Genomic DNA, 22,053 nt, shown 5'->3' on the forward strand with positions numbered 1-22,053 from the left:
CCTAAAGTCGTAGTGATTCTTCCTTGTTAAGTAACCTCCCCCCGCCCCCCTTCTGACTGGCTGGCTGTACTGTATTTTATCTTTGAGATCTAAAACTTTTACAAGCACAGTTGCTCTTTCCACTAATTTCATCTTAGCAGAATGAGCCCTTTCAATACACAGAAGCAGCTGTTGTTTTTTCAGCTCAAAGACAGGTTTTTCCATTGTATCTCTGATTACTGTTTCTGTTCTGCTGGTTTGGGTAGGCTTCCTCAGGAACAACTTATTTAGATCAGAGCACTGATTAACTTGCTACATTGGAATGATGTTCTTCCTGCAAATGCATTTAGTATCATTAAGGTTTCTTCCTCTCAGCTCATTCATTTCACTTTATCTGCCTTATCTCCTCTTTCAATCACGTTATTTCAAAGTCTTCCTTGAATTTTAAATTGAATTTTATTTTTTAAAAAAAGCACAGAGCAGATTCAACCTGAAATTGACTTAGATTCTATAATTAGTCCTCCTCAAAAATTACACTTTTCCTCTGCCTCAAAAAGTCTATCACTGTTGCTTATTTTATCCTGGCAACATGTTGCTTCTTTGCTTTTTACTTATCATGGAACAAGGATATTCAGGTGCGATTTGCCCTCAAAACGATGGCTGGTACTGCTTAGGAAGCTGAGTTTGGTGGGCTTTTTTTTTCCTTCCAGATCTAAGTTTGTGAGCTGGAGGGCCGAGGCACATCAGGTTGCATCACCCATTCGCGAGTGGTCCAGCTTCTCCGTGAATCCATCGTGTTGCTTCTGTGACCTAGTTTCTGTACATCGCTCTCCATCTGGCACAGCTTCTGCTCCAGAGAGTTGGGGTGCTCCCGCTGCACGGGGGGGGCACGACGTGGAGCCGGAGGGACCCCTCTAGTCTTGAGCACACTGCAGCTGTCTGTGTCCTCCGGCCTCCAGCTGCTCCGAACACCAAGGCTTCGCGGGGACCCGCAACCCTGTGCCTGCTGCCCCGCAGCCTCACTCTCCCTGTTCTCGCTGCAATCGGCAGAGCCGAGAGCACATCCTCTTACACTTCTCCTAACCCTGCACCGAGCCCTTGAGAAGCAGTCAGGAGTCAGCCCCTGGGATCTCTTCACCCTGATTTCAATTCTCGCCATTCGGTTTTTCACCTATTTTTTTTCTCCTCCATCACTTCCATCAGAACCTACTGACCTAACGGGGAGGAGAGGCCGGAAGTCAAACACCAGTGCTCAAGTCCCACCTTCCCTCAAGTTTCCAATGATCCTCTTCTCAAGGGTTCTAGCTTCTGAATCCTCCTCCTTTGGGAGGCAGTTACCCTCTCCATTAAAATTTTGTATTACATTTTCTCTTTTCCGTTGTTTTTCCCCATCCGTCTGGACATATTTACAAGTAGACGCAGCTGTGCGGCTTCCTCTCGCACTGGGTTAGGTACCTTCCCTCCTCGACTTGCATCCTGAACGGGAAGGTTCACTGTGCTCAGTCCCGGGCAAGCTTCACTTTGGGATGAAAAGCCCCCATCACACAGCGGGGGGAAAAGCTCCAGTTGCGTGCTGGTACCTACTCTGGGAGCCCCAATTCCCCCAGAGAATTCCATCTCCATGAAGAAATATTTGCCTAACGGCAAAGTGCTACCGCCTCAAAACGAGAAGGGAGAGCTGGGAATTCCCCGGTGGTGCAGCAGTGAGGCACTTCGACGGCTGTGGGCCCGGCTTTGATCCCTGGTGGGGATGAGAGAGGGAGCGCCCCCTGGCGGACGGCCTGAGTCCTCGACCACATCCACAACCACACTCGCTCAGCTCAGGGGCTGCCCGGGAGCCCTTCTGCTCACGCTCCACCTGCATCCGGTTTTCATCTTCTTGTTGAAAGGTTCCAACTTCTTGTCTCTTTCAAAGGTCTATAGAAAACTCTCCCCTGGTAAAAGGTCCCCCTCCCAGTCTCTGCTGCTCTGAGTTTCCTATTGCCTCCTTTTTGATTGTTTCCTGGGATCTCAGGGTGAATAGGAGTTTCCCAGGTGGTGCTAGTGGTAAAGAACCTGCCTGCCAGTGCGGGAGACTTAAGAGATGTGGGTTCGATCCTTGAGTTGGGAAGATGCCGTGGAGAAGGGCATGGCAACCCACTCCAGTACTCTTGCCTGGAGAATCCCAGGGATGGAGGAGCCTGGTCCAAAGGGTGGCAAAGAGTCAGACACGACTGAAGTGTTAATGCATGCAGGGTGATCAGAGGACAGACGTCTGGTCTCAGGCGTCCGCCGCTGGGATCGCACTTGCAAAGTCTCACTGGATCCCCACTGGGAGATTCTCTGTGCTTCCATTAACACATTTCAGTACAGCTCACTGGGAAAGTCGGCTTCTTGTACCCGTATGTTGGTTTCCAGCGTAAAAATCTTCTACCGACAACGTGGTTCTGCTCTGAAGCAACCACGCAGAGCATTACAAACATTCTAAACCAAGGCATGACGACAGCAAGCCTTCAGTGTCGTCCTTCTTCAAATAAAAATGTCGAAAATAAACTTCAGCTTTCTCAATGGGAAGAAAACACATGCCAACTTAAAAACCTTCAAGGCAGCACACAAACCACGCTTCAACCACATGACAGAGGTGAGTAAAATCTCTCCAGCCAATCCCCGGCCCCTGCACTCCCAGGCAGAGCGCAGGCGTTCCACTGAAATCATTCAGGGTGTGGATGGGCTCGGAAAATGGGATCATGCTACAACGTGGAGGGACTTGCTCCAAGAAGGGAGCCAGACACAGATGGCCATGTCCATGAAACGCCCAGAACAGGCAAATCCACGGCAACAGAAGGAGAAGAGTGGGGCTGAGTAGGGAGGCTTGTGCCAACAGAGACAGTGCACTCTTTCAGGTGATGAGAATGTTCTAGAACCACATGATGGCTGCATAACTCTGTGAATATACTAAAAACCACGGAATCGTATAACTCTAAAAGGGTGACTCTTCAGACACAGAAAACAAAGTTGTTACCAAAAAGGGGAAGTGGCAGAGAGGGATAAATTAGGACCTTGGGATTAGCTGATACAAACTAGCATCTATAAATAACAACAAAGTCCTCCTGTATAGCATGAGAGCTATATTCAACATCCTGTGATAAACCACCCTGGAAAAGGATATGAAGAAGTGTATATTAATACATGTATAACTGAATCGCACTGCTGTATACCGGAAACACAACACTGTTAATCAACCATCCTTCAGTTTGTTAAAAAAGGAAAAAAAATCACGACACTTGAAAAAAATAAAGCTTGAAAAACTTTTAAAACCTAAACAGAGTGAAAATAAAAAATAAACTTTTTTAAAAGGGTGACAAAATATTATGTAAATGACAGTTCGGTTTCTAAAAAGAAAAGAGGTGCCGTAACACCTTCATTAGATCAGTCACTTCAGGAGAAGAGGGTCTTCGGTGCTACACCAAGCAGCAGACCGATCAGCTATAAATCTAAGACACTACCAGACTATTCTTTCGTTTAGCTGCTAAGTCACGCCCGACTCTTTCGCGACCCCATGAACTACAGCCCACCAGGCTCCTCTGTCCATGGGATTCTCTAGGCAAGAGAATGGGTGGGTTGCCATTTCCTTCTCTAGGGGATCTTCCCGATTCAGCGATCGAACCTGCATCTCTTTATGTCTCCTGCACTGGCAGGCAGGTTCTTTACCACTAAGCCACTTGGAAGTTTTAAAAAAAAAAAAAAGCAAAAACTATGACTAAAACTGGGACAGGACAGAGGCAGAGGAGACTGGTGGGAAGTCTCTTGAAGGGTCATTAAAAAAACGCTTCTCTCAGTGGGAGGCGAAAATAGTAACTGGTGAGAACCTAGGAGACTGAACTGTCCAGCGTAAAGTGGGTGAGGGTTCTTGAAAACAGCGGTCCCGCTGGCACAGACACAGTAGGGGTCTGAGGGACAGGGCAGGGTGCTCTTCAATGTGTTAAGCAGCACCCATTTCTTACATCCACTAAAGTGTCACGGGTTTAATTTTCTTATAAAGTTTACACAGCCTTAAGACAGTCGATGATATTTCTATGCTAAATAATAAATATATTTACTACTGATGCCCTGAACCTCAGAAATGTAGAGAGATCATCTAAAAACAGAGTACAGAGTTTCAAGGAAACCTACCCAGCAAATCAAGTCCAGAACCCACAGCTTGGACAATCACCACGGAACCCCAGGACTTCTTCACAGGCCATGCGGGTCTCAAACTGCCCCCAGACAAGATGACTGTTACAACTAGAATAAACCTGAGAAATCTGACCTCCGTAACATTAAAAAAAAAAAAAAAAGAAACAAACAAAATGTTCAAGATGCACAAGCATGTGAAAATCACTAGTCTTATGATTACTACATTGATCACAAAAAGTATTATCTGGAAACCCATAATCCATTTTCCGCTACTGGGTGAGGTTACACGTGCCTCCTGCTTTTAAGGTAGCGGTGGCTCATACCATAAAGAATCCGCCTGCGATGCAGGAAACCTGGGTTCGATACCTGGGTCGGGAAGATCCCCTGGAGAAGGAAATGGCAACCCACTCTAGTATTCTTGCCTGGAGAATCCCATGGACAGAGGAGCCTGGCGGGCTAAAGTCCATGGGGTTGCAAAAGAGTTGGACACGACTGAGCGACAAACTCTTGTAAGACAGAGCTGATCAGGGACGAAGGCTTTTACAGGAATTATGTGGAAGCAGACAGGCAAATCTGAAATCTAATTTTACTGAACTGCTGATTCTATACTAACTTGCTGTCCGGCAAATGAGCTAAGTATGACTTCTATGGAACAGATCTAAGGAAAGAAAACACCACTCTTTCCCCAGATTGCTGCCCCCTCCATGGGAGCATGAACAGCACTTTGAGGGGTCCCTGCCCCGCTGAAAACACATCAGCTTCACGCTGTTCACCTAACATGATTAAAAGGGAGAGACCGAGACGACTGCTGGACTCCTCGCAGACACTTCAGGGCAGGTCTGGCAGGGAGACTCCTGGAACCAGTCACTGTCTCTCGAATACTTTTGCAGAGTGTCACTTTTTTTTTTCCCCCACCCTGCCCTTTCCTTTATTGAATTTTCATACAGTGAGTGTGCTATGATCATCACCGGATATACTAACAACAACAGAAAAAGCTACAGCTGGATCCTGTATTAGCCTCAGCTGCAGCTCAAGTCTACAAACGTTTAAAGCCACTAGGAAGGCGTGGAGGGAAGGAGAGAGGAAGAAAAAGACGTTCCCGAGAGCTGGAAGGTCTGCTCTTCCTCCAAGGTTCTGGCAGCAAAGACATCTCTTCTGTGTTATGTAAATAGTTTGTCTTACTAAGTTTTCCAATTCTAAAGCTCGTTTCTTTGTGAAACCAGGGCCAAATATTAAAACAAACTCCTCAGTATGTTAAGCCAGATAACTAATCACCTCCATATGGGGGTGGGCTAACCAACCACCGTGTGCGTTGGTTCCAAGTCCGCCCACGAGCATACTCCACTGGCGTCGGAGCCGGTTAGTAACTCCTTTTGGTTACCAATCTGATCCACATTTACCAAAGAACAAGAAAAAGGAATGTGGCTTTGACCTTGAATCAAGCAGATGACTTTAACATATAGTTCTTTAAATGACATGAAAGAAACCAAAGCATTCCTCTCTTCTGTTTATATATATGTCATCTAGACTACAGGATACAAATAATGGTATTAGGCAACCAGCCTGGACTCTTAAAAAGTCATTGTACAAAACAAAAGAGTTGTGTTTTGTTTTTTTTTTAAGACTGAGGAGACAGAACTAAATACAAAGTGTAAACCCTGATGGGAATCTGGATAGGTAAGAAAAATAGCTATAAAAGGCATTGTGGGAACAAACTGGGGAAAACAGAATTTGAATGACATGTGAAAGCATAGTATGGACTTACTGCTGGGTCCCTTAAGTGTGGCAATGGTTGTGGTTAAGTAGGAGACTGTCCTCGGGAGATGAATGCTGTTTAGTATTCAGGAATAAAGTGTTACATTATACACAACTTACTCTCAAATGGGTTAGCCAAAAAAAAAAGTAGTATTAACAGTGTTAAGAGATAAGGCAAATGTGGCAAAATGCTAGCAATGAGGTTAAAGATACATGGATATTGACAACACTATTTCAACTTTTCTGTAGACGCAAAGGTTTTCAAAATACCAACTTGAGAGAGAAAAGAAACAATAATCATCCTGCCAATCACCGGTTATTCCTAAGCCCAAACCCACAGGATCCGCCCCTCTGCTCTGCTGTGAATGTAATCGGGGGCAAGGGGCTGGCCTCTCTGATGACTAACGGCTTTAAATGCCTACTGATTGGAATTTTTTATTAACTTTTCAGGACATAATTTCACATGGGCTTTTTCATGTCCGTTTTACATGTGAGAAGACTGAGACTTAAGGAGATGAAGTAATCGACACAAAGCCTAAAGGCTGGAGGTACCACAGCTGCAGATACTTCCTTTAAAATGTCAACAGCAAATAACCGGTTCAAATGTTTAAATAAACCTCCCTACTAGACTCAGATTCTCAGAACAAACCACTGACACCACGGTTGACTATCTCCTGCCTTAAACTGGGAAAACTGTCAGAAACATCCTTCAGTGGCTGACCTGATGGAGCAAACGGGCAAACCCTGGACTCTTACTGCCCAGATTTCACAAGGGAGAAGGGGGCCTCTCCAATCCCCTGGGACTGAGGTTATCAGTGCAGCAGCGGTTGCGTGGTTCATCCCAACACAGCAGCCAGGAGGAGGCATGGCCAAGGACAAGGAAGGCCACCCGCCACAGTGCTGAATCACCCCACAGCCCCCTGATTCCAATAAACGGATAAAAGTAATGGTCTCTGGATGGATGATGGATGAGGGGTGGGGGGTGGGGGAGTGTAGGGACATTAGGGAACAAGAGCTTCAATAAAACATGCAGAAACAGCCTAAAATGAAGGGTTTATACTAAAAGACTCCCCTCTCCAGCACTTGGGGAAGGTGATCAGGTTAGCTTTTACCACCGGAGCTCGGTCTTTCATCTCTAACTAGTGAATGCTGGATGGGTCCTGGCTGTCAATTTACAGCTCTTTTAATTAAGGAAATGGTTCTCCTGTCAAATCTATTTCTGAAATTCCCAGTCGCCAATCTGTTTGACTACTAAAACCAAGATAAAACTGCCCAAGCCAAGCTCATGAGATTAGAGAAGCTTCTAGGTGTTCCCTCTCCGAAGGGAGACAGCTGGGGCCAGCGACCACCCACCCGGAGGGCAGTGGGCCGGGGCGCACCCCAGACTCGGGGCTCCCGGGCAGGCCTGCCGCAGATCTCCGGGCGCTGGAAGGACTAGGTGAAGCGGACTTTCCTCTCAAGAGTGCAATGCTTTTTACCCTACCCCCAAATTTTCACAAACCCCTGGAGAGGAGAATGGCAACCCACTCCAGTATTCCTGCCTGGCGAAGGCCATGGACAGAGGAGCCTGGAGGGCTACAGTCCCTGGGGCTGCCCACACACATTTTCACCAACAGAAAAGGGAGATAAAATTTCAAATGGAGAAGCAGCCAGAACACTTCTGAAAGCCTTTTTCAGCGTTACACGCAGGCGAGTCTGCTCTGTACAGAAAACGTGACACAGGCTTCAGATGCCCCTCCGGGGGAGGGGGCAGAAGGGAGGCCCCCGAAGGTCCCAGAGACTGAAATCCTAAAGTCAAACACCTCAGCACTGACAGCAGCACAGCCCCTGGGGAAGCATCTTGGTTTATGTTCTTTCCAGATTAAAAAAAATAATAATAATCATGTTCTGCACATCCGGCCAAAGAACTGGGCATCTGGGAGGCAGAACCACCACGGGGGCTGCCGGATGGGCATGGGACCCACACGCGCTCCCTCGGGCTGCCCCGCCGGCAGGAATGTTCTCGCGAGCAAGATTCAGAGCCCCTCAGGACCAGTCTGACCCGAGGAAGGAGGGAAGAAGGCATGTGACTTTTTGTCAAAAACATCACAGTAACCGTCTGACAGGCACAGAGCTTAACCGCGATTTTCGATGAAAAGGCTCAAGCTCCAGAAATGGCGTGTCTTGGGAGAGCCCACGGCAGACACTCTGTGATTCCTGGGGACACGCAATGTTTCAGAACACTCACCCGACATTAATATTCCTGTTGCGCAGGCAATGAAAGGCATCGTTTTATTCTCAAGACGGTTCTCGCCCTCTGAGTGCATCACACACTGCATCAAAGTCTGTGGCCACTTGTCCTCCCACACTCGGGAAATATGGCCTCATCGTGTGAACAGGCCAAACATTGAAAAGTCACTGAAATCCTCCCGTTTTCCCATACTCTAACACACACAGAAATGAACTCATCTGCCTGTCTCAATTCAAAAAAATTTTAATCTAATTACTGCAACTTGGAAAAGGACATTCTTGATCGCTTTATTTCCTCTCCGAAGAGCTCAAAGGAAGTCCTGTCTTCTAACAGAATATTAAATGGCCGATGCCTGCCACTTCTGACTGCTGTTTTTTTTTTAAAAAAATCCTTCTGTGTTAAAATAAATATAGTCATAAAGATGTGCCAAATGAAACTGCTAATGGATTTACGAGCATGTGAAAATACATTTTGTTTTATTCAATGTAGGAGAAAGTGTTCATCTCAGAAAGAAAGTATAACCTAGCCCAGTTCTTAAAGGGATAAATATATACACCCAGTGAACACGCGTGGGAGAGAGATGAGGTTTCCTCCGGGCCCTCAGTGGCCAAGACGAGATCCTTACTCTTGATAAATAAGAGACTGAAACCCGCCTGCTGCTCCAGCCAGCATCAGGCAACCTCATGGCCCCTGGCTCCAGCCACCTCTCCATAGCCCCAAAACAAGACAGGCATGTCCCACGAGACAGGACACGTAGAGACGGGAGGGGAGAGGGCCCTCCTGTGTGGATGGGACCCAGCAACTCCACCGAGAGCCCAGCAGACCATCTTCAGCGTGAGGGCCTGGAACTTAACAGATTTGAGGGGTACCATGAATACGGGTTGGCCACCACCTGGGCCCGACAAAGGCCGCGGTAAGAGGAGGAACTGTTTCTTCCTTGAATATTCCTCCAAGAAGGAAAAAGTCTCCCAAGAAGTCCCCCTGCAAACTGCCCCTCACAGCTCATGATGAACTTGGCTTCTGTATCCTTCCTTCAATCAATAAGGAAAATGGGATTACCTTTACTGGTTTAGACAGCTTAAGCAAATCAGGGTTGTTAAGCAAGGAAGAAAGGGAGGATTTATTTGGGATATGGAGCAAAATGGGCTGCTACAGACTCCAACTCAGCCCTACAGACGGCCAGCCTACACGCAGTGGGCAGCAGAGAAATAACCCAGTTGACCCGTCTTTCCCCTGCTGCCCCAAAATGTCTAGGTCCTGTTTTCTGGTTTAAAATCAAGGGTTGTCATTTAAAAGTTACATGTTACAGAAAGCAAAAATTTTTTAAATACTTTCAAAAGTCTATGCAGCCACCCTAGCACTGAATCAATAGAGAAATAGCTAAATAGTGACTGCTTTAATGAAGCCTCATATTATCAAATTGTGGTTTTAAAGAACTTCCAGAATGTAAAATAAATGCAACCCAGATGTTCTCTAAAAAAAAAAAAAGAAAACAAGATTGTTTTTACTTCATAGCAACCAAATAGGTCAACCCATTTCCTCCTTCATAGAATTCTCAGAGGACCACAAACTCCACTTGAAGAGCATGTGTTTCATATGCATCTGTCCAAAGAAAAAGGAAACTCTGCCGTCCAAGATAAACGGAGGATATTATATGTTCCCATGAAAGTGAATTTGAAAACTGCAGTAAGACTGTGTCTACATGTTGCCAAACATCTGGATGAAAACCGGAAAAGAAAAATCGCTACTAGCCCGATATTGGGAAATACTTTCCAATTATCATTAAAATGCTCAGTTTTATAGCAAACTGCCATTTTTTTATAGCAAACTGCCATTTTTATTAATTACAGGAATAAGTTGCTCAAAAGAAGAGAACGATAATTTTTAAAAATTGCCCTGCTACAAGTTTAAGACAGGAACTTATTTCTCCCTATTTGAACAGTGATCCTGGTGACATTAAGTCCACGAAAAGAGCAAATTTGCTCTAGCAAAGTAAATCACAAAATATTCTTAGCCAACTGAATTGACTCAGGTGAGTCTTTTCTAATATTTACAGAAAACTGAAAGACATTTACCCAAAATAAACACTTGCTGAACTGTCTCCAGTCACATTACAAAGCACGACAGGATCTCATGTTGGTTCTATCATGTCGACCGGGAGACTGACATTAACTGTGAAAAGTTGACAAGCTTGATTCACTTCAAAATTAGGATGGAGGGACTTCCCTGGCGACCCAGTGGTTAAGACTCCATGCTTCCAGCTCAAGGGGTGTGAGTTCAATCCCTGGTCAGGGAACTAGGATCCCACTGGCCACATGGCCAAGAAAAAAAAAAAAAATCAGGCTGGAGAATCATGTATTTTTCTACTCTCATTTAAATGATTTACTGTTTCCCCACAAATTTGAAATATTTAATATGCTTCATGCAGCTTTTGGGATACTATGGTAAAATCTATTTTTTCATTTCACTTCAGAAGTTTTAACAATCCTCTATTACAAACTGATAAACCTGCTTCCTGAAGGATGTGCCAATATCGTTAAGAAAACAATTTCTCTCTCCCAAAGTTATTTATAATAAGAGTGGGAATGTGCAAACAGCGTTACTACTCTAACTCGCCTGATGGATTACTGCTGGTCCTCCGTCAGCAGGATTTACTTGAGAAATGCTTACCTTTCTCATCTTAAACTCCTCTCCCCTCACTTTTCCTTTGTTCTCATCACACAGCAAACTTCTAGGAAGGGCCATGGCCCAGGCTACGCCTCCACGAGGTAAAATCTCTCCCATTCACTTTCAGCCCTCTCCGGTATAAAGTTATGAAACCCTGTAGACACGTGCCCACTCTCATTTCAGTCCACCTCTCATTCAGACCTGGGCTTCCCTGATGGCTCAAACGGTAAAGCGTTTGCCTGCAATGCGGGAGAACGGCGCTTGATCCCTGGGTCAGGAAGAGCCCCTGGAGAAGGAGACGGCAACCCACTCCAGTACTCTTGCCTGGAAAACTCCATGGACGGAGAAGCCTGGTAGACGACAGCCCATGGGGTCGCAGAGTCGGACACGACTGGGTGACTTCACTGCACTTCATCCATCACAGCTGGCCACTCACTGCCTCTGCTTCAAGCGCTCCTCCTGCAATTCCATACAGCCTTCAGGATGTTCTTGACTTCACTGGCTACTCCTTCTCGGTCTCCTTTATTGGGATGTCTGCAGTCCTGGGATTTTCCTCCTCTCTCAACTCTTTCTCCTGAGTGATCTCACTCATCCATTCCCATGAATTAAAATGAGTTTAAATCTTCCTAGCAGACTACACAGCTAAGCATCTTCCTACCATCTCTACCAGGACATCTCACAAACAGGTCCGATTTTAAACACCAAAACTGAAGTCCTGAGACTGTTTCCAGTCAAACCTGACCAGCTTGTTGCAGACAACCCTTCTGCCAAAAAACAACTAAAAAAGCTGAGCACGTTGTAAGAACTAACTGTGTGAAGGTATCAGAGGACCCAGGAGGCCAGGATCCCAGAGAGAAGGTGCAGTTTCCTCCTCGAGACACTTGCCAATTCAGGCAGAGTGAAAGGCCAAGAAGCTAGGCAGAGACAAGCAGTTGAGTACCTGAGGTCAGCAGAATCTCCAGCAGTCTGATGGACTGGGAGACCAAATTAGAACTCAGGGGCTGCCAAGCAGAAGAGGCGCTGGTGAACACCCCAAGCTTGCAGCTGGAACCACTGAAGAGCCATACCCTAGGAGAGGGGTAACCACAGGGGGACCGACCCTCACGGTTTTAAAGTGGTATTTCCCTATCCTAACTGCCTGCCAGAGGAAGACAGTCCCAAACTACCCCTACCATTTTTCATACCCATCATCCAGAATTTAATTAAAGCTTAACAGGCAATCTAGAATCAAGATCCTGTCTCTTGACAGGATCTTGATTGAAAACCAAGGGTGAAACAGACAACAGAATGTATTCACAGGATGCCCAAATGTTTATCAGACCCCTATAACTGATTAATACAGAAAGTCAGGGACAAGATGAAAGTTTTTCATGGAAAACTGGTATCTAAAAAACAAAATCAAGAACACTGAAAAGGGCAATGGCTGAAATTAAGAATTTAACACAGAGTAGACAGAGATGAAGAGAGGATTAATGCACTGGAATGTAGATCAGGAGAAAATTATGCAGAGTGAAGCATGGAGAGATCGAAAGGATGAAGGACAGGAAAAACGTCGAAGAGATATAAAGACATGATGAAGAGGTAATCAGTGTCCCAGAGGAGAAGAGACAGGACATGCAGCCAAAATACTAAACGTGGAGACAGACGCTAAGACTTCTCCAAATCTAATTTAAGAGTAAGTCGTGTCACTGCCCTACCAAAAAGAACCACCACCACCGATTCCCATAAGGACCGATTCCAAGAAAACCCCCTCTGGACACTGCACGAAAACCTGATACAACGAAGAACCAGAGGCAGAGAGAAAAGTCTGAAAAAGCAGCGCAAGGTGGTGGGAGAGATACAGCACTCTCAACAAAACAAGCCTGATACAGCCGGCTGCCCAACAGAAGCGAGGGAAGGCAGAGAGCAGTGACTCCACACGTCGAAGCAGGGCAAGGAATAGCCAGCCAACCCACAACTGCATACCCAGAGAAACTGTCCTTCAAAAGTGAGAGCAAAATAATGACACCTTGGACCAAAAAAAAAAAAAAGAAACAAGTGGACCCTCCAAACAGTTTTCTCTCAAGACTTGCCCTTCTCGTGAAGCTGCAGCACCACGTTCGGTCATAGGAGCCAGAAACCAAGGAGTCACCTCTGGCTTCTGCAGTTCCTTCTCCTTTAACCTCCAAGCTGTCAGTTCGTTTTTCTAATTCTCCAAAATACATCTAGCAAAGCCATGCAGATTAAAACAACACATCCTTTCTTACCAGGAGACGGCAAGACATTTTAAAAGTCCCACAAATGGCAAGAGCTGATTAGAATACTGATAACACACCTAGTGAGAAAGGAACCTGCCAACATCTGGGCAAACAGAAAGCATACCTAAACCCACAACTGCGATACTTGTGAGAAACTTTCACACGCTCATAAATGGAGATGAGCACCCGCTTAGTGCTGTTTGTAACGATCCAAATTCAAGGTGACAGTCCAAGTGCAGGACGAGAGAAGTAACATGTAAACAGGGTCTCCGTGACTGCATGAAGAGCCTCTACCTGGAGCTGCAGAACACCACACGCAGCACAACGCCATTTTTAATAGTTTTTAAACCAAAAAATAGATCCATGCATCGCTTGTGGGCACACACACACACATGTTCAAGCTTGAGAACCGTTCGGGGGGGGGGCCCACATCACATTCATCATGGTTGCCTCGAGGAAGTACAGAAGGCAGGCAGGGAACCAGAACTGCTCGACAACAGTGAGTTCCACTCGCTCAGTTTACGAACAAGTATTTACTGGTGGCCTGTTACACACAGTGGCCCGGGTCTTGGAGACACAGTGGCGGGTAAAAGCAGACCACAGTCCTGCGTTCACAGAACTCACATTCTGAGAAAGAAGACACCAGCCATGAACGGGACGGGAGCAGGTGAGGAGTGATAAAGGCCAAGCAGAAAAAAGAAGGCTGGGAAAGGGGACAGTGAGATGCTGCTTATGACAGGCGGGTGGAGGAAGACCTCTGCGGAAAGGAGACACAGGAACAGAAGCCGGAAGGAAGGAAGCCAGGGCGTGCCCAGCCATCCAAGGGGAGACTGCTACGGGAAAAGCAGGGGCTGGGGGCGCTCGGTAGGTTCACGGAACAGCAAGGAGACCGGCAAGGGGACACAGGTGAGGGGACCCGTCAACGGAGGAGAGAGGGCAAGGACAGGCCGAGATAAGAGTGGTCTTCATGTTTTTAAAGGGTTATCAGTAATTCCCAGGTGACTCAGTGGTAAAAAATCGCCTGTCAGGCAGAGATGCAGGTTCGAGATCCCTGGGTAGGAAAGATCCCCTGGAGAAGGGAACAGCCAATCCACTCCATTATTCCTGCCTGGGAAATCCCACAGACAGAGGAGCCTGGCGGGCTACAGTCTATGGCACCAAAGAGAGGCAGACACGACAACCACCACCTGGGCTACCAAGGAAAGTTCGCAAAAGCCCGTGTGTGGTGCACACAGCTGCAAATGCCTCCTGTCCGGCCTCTTGGAGGAAAAGTGTGCAGCCCCCCGCCGAAGGCTCAGGCACCCCAGACCGCAGGTCCTGGATGCAGGCAGCAAAGGGCTCTGGGATAACCGAGGACAGCGTGGACGTGGAGAGGAGCAACACGACCTCTGGCTGCCGGAAGCCAAGGACAGCATCAGGGAGAACGGAGCACTAAGGGAGGGCTAAGGCAGCAGAAGGGGACCCCGCCTGAGCAATGGAGGCACGACGCTGCCAGGCACAGAGGTGAGACACGCGTCTGAAATGCCATCCTTGTTTTTTGTAAAGACCTGAAATCAGGCGACAGAACATGGAACAGCTACTATATGAACCCTGGGTAATGGGAACACGAGAGTTTCACTGCTTTCTGTGCTTTGCCTTCACTTCTGCCGCTCCATCCGCCTCACCCTGGGGCCGGGCCCTGGTCCTCGCCATCCCTCCTCCCCTCCGGCACAGGGCAGGGTGTCCAGCGGTTAAGGGCAAGGCCTCTGGAGCCAGCACACCAGGGTTCGAGGCCCGGCTCCACCACTTGCTAGCTGTGGAGCCTGAACCAGGTTACCTGGCTTCCCTGTGCCTCCACGGCTTCCCTTTTCATCCATAAACGGTGCTGACGGTAAGTCCCTACCAGGTTTATCGCTCAAAGTAAATAGGTTAAGATCCGTAAGGCAGGCGGGGCAGAACCGGACACAGAGGCCATTCTGTAAACATTAGCTACAATTATTTAAACATAAATCAAATGTCATTCCCCAGGTTGAAACCCTTCGTCGGCTTTATGCACCTTGAATAAAATGTGAATTCCTTACCTACTCAAACTGCCGGACACCTCCAGTTCCCTCTCTGCTCACACCACACAGGGGAGCTTTGGGCCATCTGCTGGCCAGGCCCTGGACCCCTTCAGGCCACCCCTGAAAGAGTTTTCTCCCCAGAGGCCACCTGCCCCCACCCCACCCACCCCACTCACCCCCAACCTCTCTTCACACATCAGCATAATCTGCAAGGACTTGATACATCTGTTTACATTTTTCATCAGTCTCCCATCTAAACAAAAGTCCGAGGAATGCAGGAAATTCAGCTGCTTTATTCATCATATTCACCCTTTCGCACAGGACCGGGCATTTGGCAGGGACAGTATCGATGTCTGCTGAATAACTGTTCTAGAAAAGAGTACTCTGAAAGCACCCATCGAGCCACTTTTGAAGCATTCAAAAGAAAGTGGTTAATTTCTTATGCAAAGGCTGAAAACAAGTAATGTATTCCACAACTTTCTACATGCTATCCTGACATTTTAATATAGCAAAACTCGACAAAATACTGAAGCGTTATGTGGTACACCCGAAACTAATGTAGCACTGTAAGTCAACTATGTTTCAACTTCAAAATTTCTCTCAACAAAGGGTGTTTCCTTACCAGTGTACTATTTTTCTGTGAAACTAGTTTCCAGTTTGGGAAACAATGGAGATGGACAAGACTTTTTTTGAACACCAAAAACTAAACAGGCAAAGAGAGAGCTTTCAGTTTCCCTGCCTCCATCAGCCTCCCACCAGGTAACCACTGCTATGAGTTAGTTCCTTGTTGAGCCTTCCTGAGAATTTTCATGCAAACACTTCCTTTTTGCCCCCTTTTTGAAAACGGAAATGGTAACAAACAATGCACATTTGCTTACAATTTGCTTTTATAACTTAGTAAAAGGTTTGGAAGTCGTTGCCCATCAGTTCCTAAGGAGCCTCCTGATTCCTTTCTACAACCTCACATCTTCACTTGCCATCTGGGTATATAACCTGCAACACACACTCAGGTTATTCCCTATCTTTTACTATTACAAACCACACAGTGAATAATCTTGTATCTCACACATGTAAAAATACATGTTAAATTCCCGAACTAGCATTGCTGCCTCAAAGGATATGTGTGTGTGCACGCTCAGTGGCTCAGTCGTGTCTGATTCTTTGTGACCCCATGGGCTGTAGCCCTCCAGGCTCCTCTGTCCATGGGATTCTCCAGGCAAAAATACTGGAGTGGGTTGCCATTTCCTCCTCCAGGGGGTTTTCCTGACCCGGGGATTGAACCCGCATCTCCTGTACTGGCAGGCAGGTTCTTCACCACAGTGCCAAGCTGCTGCATCTCTTTTGGGCCCACCCAGAGAAAACCTCTAAGGATCTGAAGGAGAGGGAATTTAAAACAGGGGGGTGGTTACACGTGTGATAGAAAAGCCAAGGATCATACAGGAAATAGTGAGACGATGCAGAGATAGCAAGAGGAACAAGCAGCCACCATCTCTACACTGGAGGGTCAGAGGAAGGATGGCTTTCCAAAGCTCAGGGACTGGGTCAACAGGCAGGAGCTGGAGCCAAAAGCAGATCAGCCGGCTAGACACATGGCCGGCCGGAGGCAGAAGGAGGGGGCGGATGATAACCTGGAGCCTCCCTGAGCTCCTGCCATCAGGTCACCCAACGGCGCCTCCCATCGGCCAAACTGCGCCCGAGGTGAGCCCCGCGGCGGGCGCAGGGCAAGCGATGGATCCACACCCACCAAACCCTGGCCGGCGCTGCCCCAATAAGAGCGGTAACTGATGGATACTCTGGCCCACAGATGGTTTCAGGTGTGGGGGTTATCGCTCGTCTGACAGGCGGAATCTGGGATCTCAACCTGGTCTTAATTTATATGAGTTTTATTGAAGGAGGTGGAGCAGCTGTTCACCTAAAGCGCAGATTTCACTCGCATGTACACGGGCTGCGGTGCAGGGTGGGCGTGGGGGGCTGGAAGAGGGAGGGGCAAGCCCAGGAAAGTTCTTCACTTCATCTGCCACAGATGGTCCACGCAGGAAGTTCAATCAGACGGGTTCCCAAACTGAGCCTTAGGACGGTGGCAACCAGCCAGACAAGCCAGGCACCTTCCAAATACAGACAGGTCTCAAGAACTAGTCGAGAACGGAAAGGCAAAAGGGCCCCCGAAGGAATCAAAAATACCTTAACTGCACTCAACGCTCGGTTATAAACAACAATGTGCTCTTGTCTCTAAGTACCCTCTACGTGTTCCTCCTTAGAAAGGCCTTCCAGCCATTCCTACCACATCCTCTCCTTATCCTACATTTAAAGAACAAATAATGCCCTGGAGGAAAACTTCAAGCAGCAAGCAGGAGTCTCTGGTGAAGTCTCCTAACCCGACCAAGATATTAGCAAAAAAGATATTTTAAATCCTTTTGCCCCTGGCATGACTACTGTTTGAATAGATTATTTACCCTCTCTTGTAAACAAGCTGAAACTGACTTCCCCATATACAGTTCAAAGTTCTGTACTACACTCTTAAAAATATGCCAAAAAAACCTTACGTTTGCAAATGACTGGCACGTGAAATTATTCTCTTCCAAAGAGCTGAACTTCAGCTTTAAAAACAAGAATTTTAAAGTGAAGCAATTTTTTTTTAGAAATCCATATGGTGATAAAAACTAGCGAACTGTAAAGAGGTATGTTAACTTCAAAACCTCCATCAATACAATTAAATATAAGCATACCAAATTTTTATAATAATCACTGTATAATGACTCTTCTTTCAAAACTCTAAGATTTCCACTTACTCAAAAACATATTCATTCTAAGACTGCCAAACATATTTTACAAGTGCCTTTCATAAAGCAAGGAAGAAAGATTTTATAAACTGTATCAATACCCGTTAATGCCACAGGGACATTTAGCAGATAATAAGTATCTGTTCACTGTTGACTGTTCCAGTGAAGTGAATCAAATGACACATACATTAAAAACAATCATAGCCCTTTTCCCACTACAGGGTAAATTTTTAATAAGTTTTTTCCCCAAATTTGAAAGTAATATATACCATTCCATAAACTTGGAGAATAAAAACTGGGAAAATAAAACATCTGTATATCAGTTTTTACATTGTTTAGACCATAATACATAAGACTGCTTATTTTTTATGCTGGTGAAATATTTCATCCAAAAATGTCCCATAATTTACTTCACCAATCTATTAGGCACCGCAATTTCCAATTCTGTAGTATGAATAGTGTTAATGCAAGCCTTCTGTGGGAGATATTTTTCTGACATCTCAAGACTGTATCCCCAGAAAGAGCTATGTTAATAGCCCAAAGTTTTGAGACTTTTGAGATGTAATACTATCCTTTGCTCTAGTCCTCAAGATCTATTCTGGCTTCCGTTTTTACAAACATGTATACCTGCTCTGACCTTCAAGTTTTCTTCTTGATTCACAGAATCCGAAACACCTTCGAATGAAATCGCCAAGCCAGCATGCTCCCTGGACGCGAATGTTAAACATTTAAGTATTATAGTGGTTCAGCCTTCATTTTCTAAGGAGGAGCTGCTTGTCTGCCTGTACTGTTACCCCAGCTGTGACAGGCAGGAAGCAGGGCGTCCAGGGAAAATCCATCTCTTGGACGCTTCAGACGGCAGTCTGGCTGGAGGAGGGTGTGCACCTGGGCTCCTTCTTCCCACAGAACTTTCCATCATAAACAACATAGCCACTCGTGCCACAGTGCTACCCCTAGCTTCAACCAGGAGAAGTGAACTCCGCAAATGCCAGGGATCGGGCCAACTTCCCACCGTCCCAGCCCCGCCGGCTTACTGCGAGGCAAACATCTCCCCCTGGAGCATCACTTAAATTCTAGAAAGCACCTTGATTAACTACTTCATCCCGAAGCGTTCAATGCTGCTGATTCTTACAGGCAGCTGCTCCGGCAGCCTGTAATTAAGATTTTTTTTTTTTCTTTTCCCCAAACGCTCCCTTATTACAAGAGATTCTGATGATTCCGTCTGTCAGCATTTAGATCTTTAGCAAAAACACACACAGAGAGATCCTTCACTTCCAGTGTTCCTGTAAAAAAACAGGGGTATTAACCCTTTGTGTCCCAAGCCAACGACTCACTCCATCCATAGACATTATGCAGACGCCTTATTCGGTTTGAAAGGCGTAATTCGCAGCATGACACGACAGGAATCTGTATTCCACTAAACAATTTAGAGTCAAAGCGAATCTTCCAGCAAGAGGTGACTGAGCGTCGGACGGGCAGCCTGGTTCTCTCTGGTCCCACCTGCGGGCGGGCAGCAGTTCCCGACTCCGACCCTCGTCTCCTCTGACTTTTCACTTATTGTTTTCGGCTGACTCCGTCACGTTCCCTTACTTTCTAACACGCGTGTGCCCTCGCTGCCCCCTCCTCACTTAAACGACCCCCGTGACCACTTGGGACCTAAAGCCAAGAAAACTGTCACGATGCTCTCAACCTTCTCTCCGCGGCCGCCCTTCCTGGACCCGGGGTATCCCCAATTCCAAACTTTGCCCTCCCGGTTTCCCGGGGTCCCCCCTGGCAATCCGCACCACCTGGGGAAGACGCCAGGAGGGTGGTCACCGGCGGTTGGGCTCCGAGGGCGTGGACGCCCTTGGCGACAGGAGGCGGGGAAGGTCGCCCCCAAGGTCCCCCGCCCCGGGGAAAGCGACCGCCGAGTCCCGGCCCGAGCCTCCTGGCGACCCCCGCCGTTCCGGACGCTCGCCCGGCCCGCGCGACGACCCCGCCGGCCCCCGCCTCGGGGTCCCCAGCACCCCCGCCTCGGGCTCCGGGGCCCGGCGCGCCGCGGGCCTCGGCGGTCTACAGCCGGCAGCGCTTTTACCCAGACGCGGTCTCCTCGGGCGGACCCGGACCCCCAGCCCCCGAGCCGGGAGCGGCCGTCCCCGCTCCCCGGCGGTCCGGCGCGTCCGCGACTCCCCCGCCCCCGCCCCCCGCCCCGGCCCCAGGCCGCCGGGCGGGCCGGCCACACCTCCGACACTCACCGCCGCCGCCCTCGCCACCGCCGCCGTCTTCGTCCATCTTGAGGCGGCTGCCGCAGCCGGCGAGCCCGGGGCCGGCGGGCGAGGGGCCGCGGGTGCGGAGCGCGCGGGCGGCCGGGCAGCTCCAGCAGCGCGCGGGCCGGGTCGCGGCCCGGGCCTCCTCCCGCGGGGCGGGGCGCTCAGCGCGCCGCGCCGCCGTCACGTGGCGCGCAGGCCCCGCCCCGGGCGCGGTGGGCGGGGCCCCGCCGGCCCCCCTCGGGAGCGCGCGCGGCCCCGCCCGGAGACCCCCGCGCGTCTGAGACTGGGCTCTCGCGGGCAGGGGCCGGGGGGTGAGGCGTCGCGCCTCGCCCAGCCCCCGCTTTCCAGCAGGCTGTGGACCGACGTGGGGTCCGGAGCACAAAACCCGGCGACGAGGGGCTTGGGGGGGTGGTCCGGGGGGGGGTCCTCCTCCCACGTGTGCCCAGCGAAAAAGCTCGAGAAACATATTTAAAAGTCAAGCCTTCCTCCTTGGTCCGGAGGCATTTCAGAGTCATTCCAGCTTTTCAACCCTTTCTGGGGTGTCATGGAGGCTCTCCTTTCCTGGCGATGAGTGCGCTTTGACATTAATAAAGTGTAAAGCTTGTGGATGAACGTTATCTTAAGGCTGGAACCGAATCCCCAGCTGGCACACCTGGGGCCCACCCTCAGAGGGGTCGGCCAGACACAGACGTTCCTGCGCTTTCGCGCCAGCCGCCCTGGGCAAGCTGCCAGCTGCCCTGGATTTACGATTCAGAGGGAGCTCTGAATTCAATTTCCCGTGGGCACAGCCAGGGTCCTCGGCACAGGCCTCCTGGGCAGCAGGCCTCCGCTGGCCCCTGCTCCGGACCTCCTTTCCCATTTCATATCTTGTTTCCAGTAAGTTCTCTGCTTCCCCCACACCACCACCACCATTGAATGTGACCCCTCCCAAGCTTTTCTGTTCAATTTGCTTGGAATAAATTGCATTAAAGAAAAGGAAACATTGTAATGGAGGAGATAATTCATCTCTAATACAGTTTACCAGCAACTGTTTTATATCTACAGATGGCCCATTGAGTTGAAGGAACTTTCTGCTGTCATTTATCAAAACGGGCCGTTTTCACTTTCTTTGTTTGAGGTTGTGGGATGATTCCAAAGAATTCAATTTCCTAATAATCTCACGAGTTATACAACCAGCATTTTGGGTGCTGCTCAAGGCTCCCCACATACTTCTGGGTGCAGATAAGATGTGTGGCTGCTTACGTGACAAAGGCACAGCAGAAAAGGGGTCTGGGTATCAGGTCTCAGCCCTCAGACTTGGCTTCCTGATCTTGTTCCTGTAGCCTTGGTTATCTTGGAGATAACAGCGTAGTTACTGAGAAAGAATGACAGTATACTTTGAACTTGATAATGTGACATGTGCAGCTTTGAACTCAATGATATTATCAATTTTAAACACTTTTCAATGTCAGTTCCGAATTCTTTAGGTTTCTTAGAGCGTGATCTGTAGATGCTTCTCCCAAGTTTGAGTCTGAAAATTGCTTCTCCAATCACCACCTAAGCTCATTTCCATCAGAATCAACCATAGCCGCGTTATTTGTAAGCAGAGAGTTAGATCAATATTATCCCCACAGCTTAGCCAGGGCCTCCATTTCCACAAAGCCTGCAAAAAGTGTTGGGAGAATAAAGGCTTAAGGTATACACCTTTCTTTCTGCACTTGAATGGCGTAATTGGAAGACTTAAAAACCTGCAGTGTGCAAAGGAATGAATATCTAATTGAAAAATTAGAATTTTTTTTTTTTAAAAAGGAGCTGCCTTCCAGTGTCTCTTAAATCCCACCAAGATGTGCTGTGCTATACTCAGTCACTATGGCGTGTCCGACTCTTTGTCTGACTCTTTGTGCACTATGGACTGTAGCCTGCTAGGCTCCACTGTCCATAGGATTCTCCAGGCAAGAATACTGGAGCAGGTTGCCATTT

The 22,053-nt window shown here is 48.0% G+C and overlaps 1 protein-coding gene across 2 annotated transcripts in view; it reads right to left on the reverse strand.

Moving 5' to 3' along the window:
• Nucleotides 1-20,244, reverse strand: part of CYTH3 (cytohesin 3) — a 66,117-nt gene extending 45,873 nt beyond the window's left edge. Inside the window, exons 1-2 of one of the 2 annotated variants that reach the window (XM_055561207.1) lie at nucleotides 20,080-20,202; nucleotides 18,483-19,128 (exon numbers count right to left, since the gene is read on the reverse strand). In XM_055561207.1, coding sequence (XP_055417182.1) covers nucleotides 18,483-18,573 — 91 coding nt within the window. In that variant the 5' untranslated portion in view covers nucleotides 18,574-19,128; nucleotides 20,080-20,202. Of the gene's footprint in view, nucleotides 1-18,482; nucleotides 19,129-20,079 lie in introns of both variants that reach the window. The other variant, XM_055561208.1, reaches the window with a different exon arrangement.
• Nucleotides 20,245-22,053: the final 1,809 nt, after the last annotated feature.

This window comes from Bubalus kerabau, chromosome 23 (genome assembly GCF_029407905.1).
Source record: "Bubalus kerabau isolate K-KA32 ecotype Philippines breed swamp buffalo chromosome 23, PCC_UOA_SB_1v2, whole genome shotgun sequence".
Classification (NCBI taxonomy): domain Eukaryota; kingdom Metazoa; phylum Chordata; class Mammalia; order Artiodactyla; family Bovidae; genus Bubalus; species Bubalus kerabau.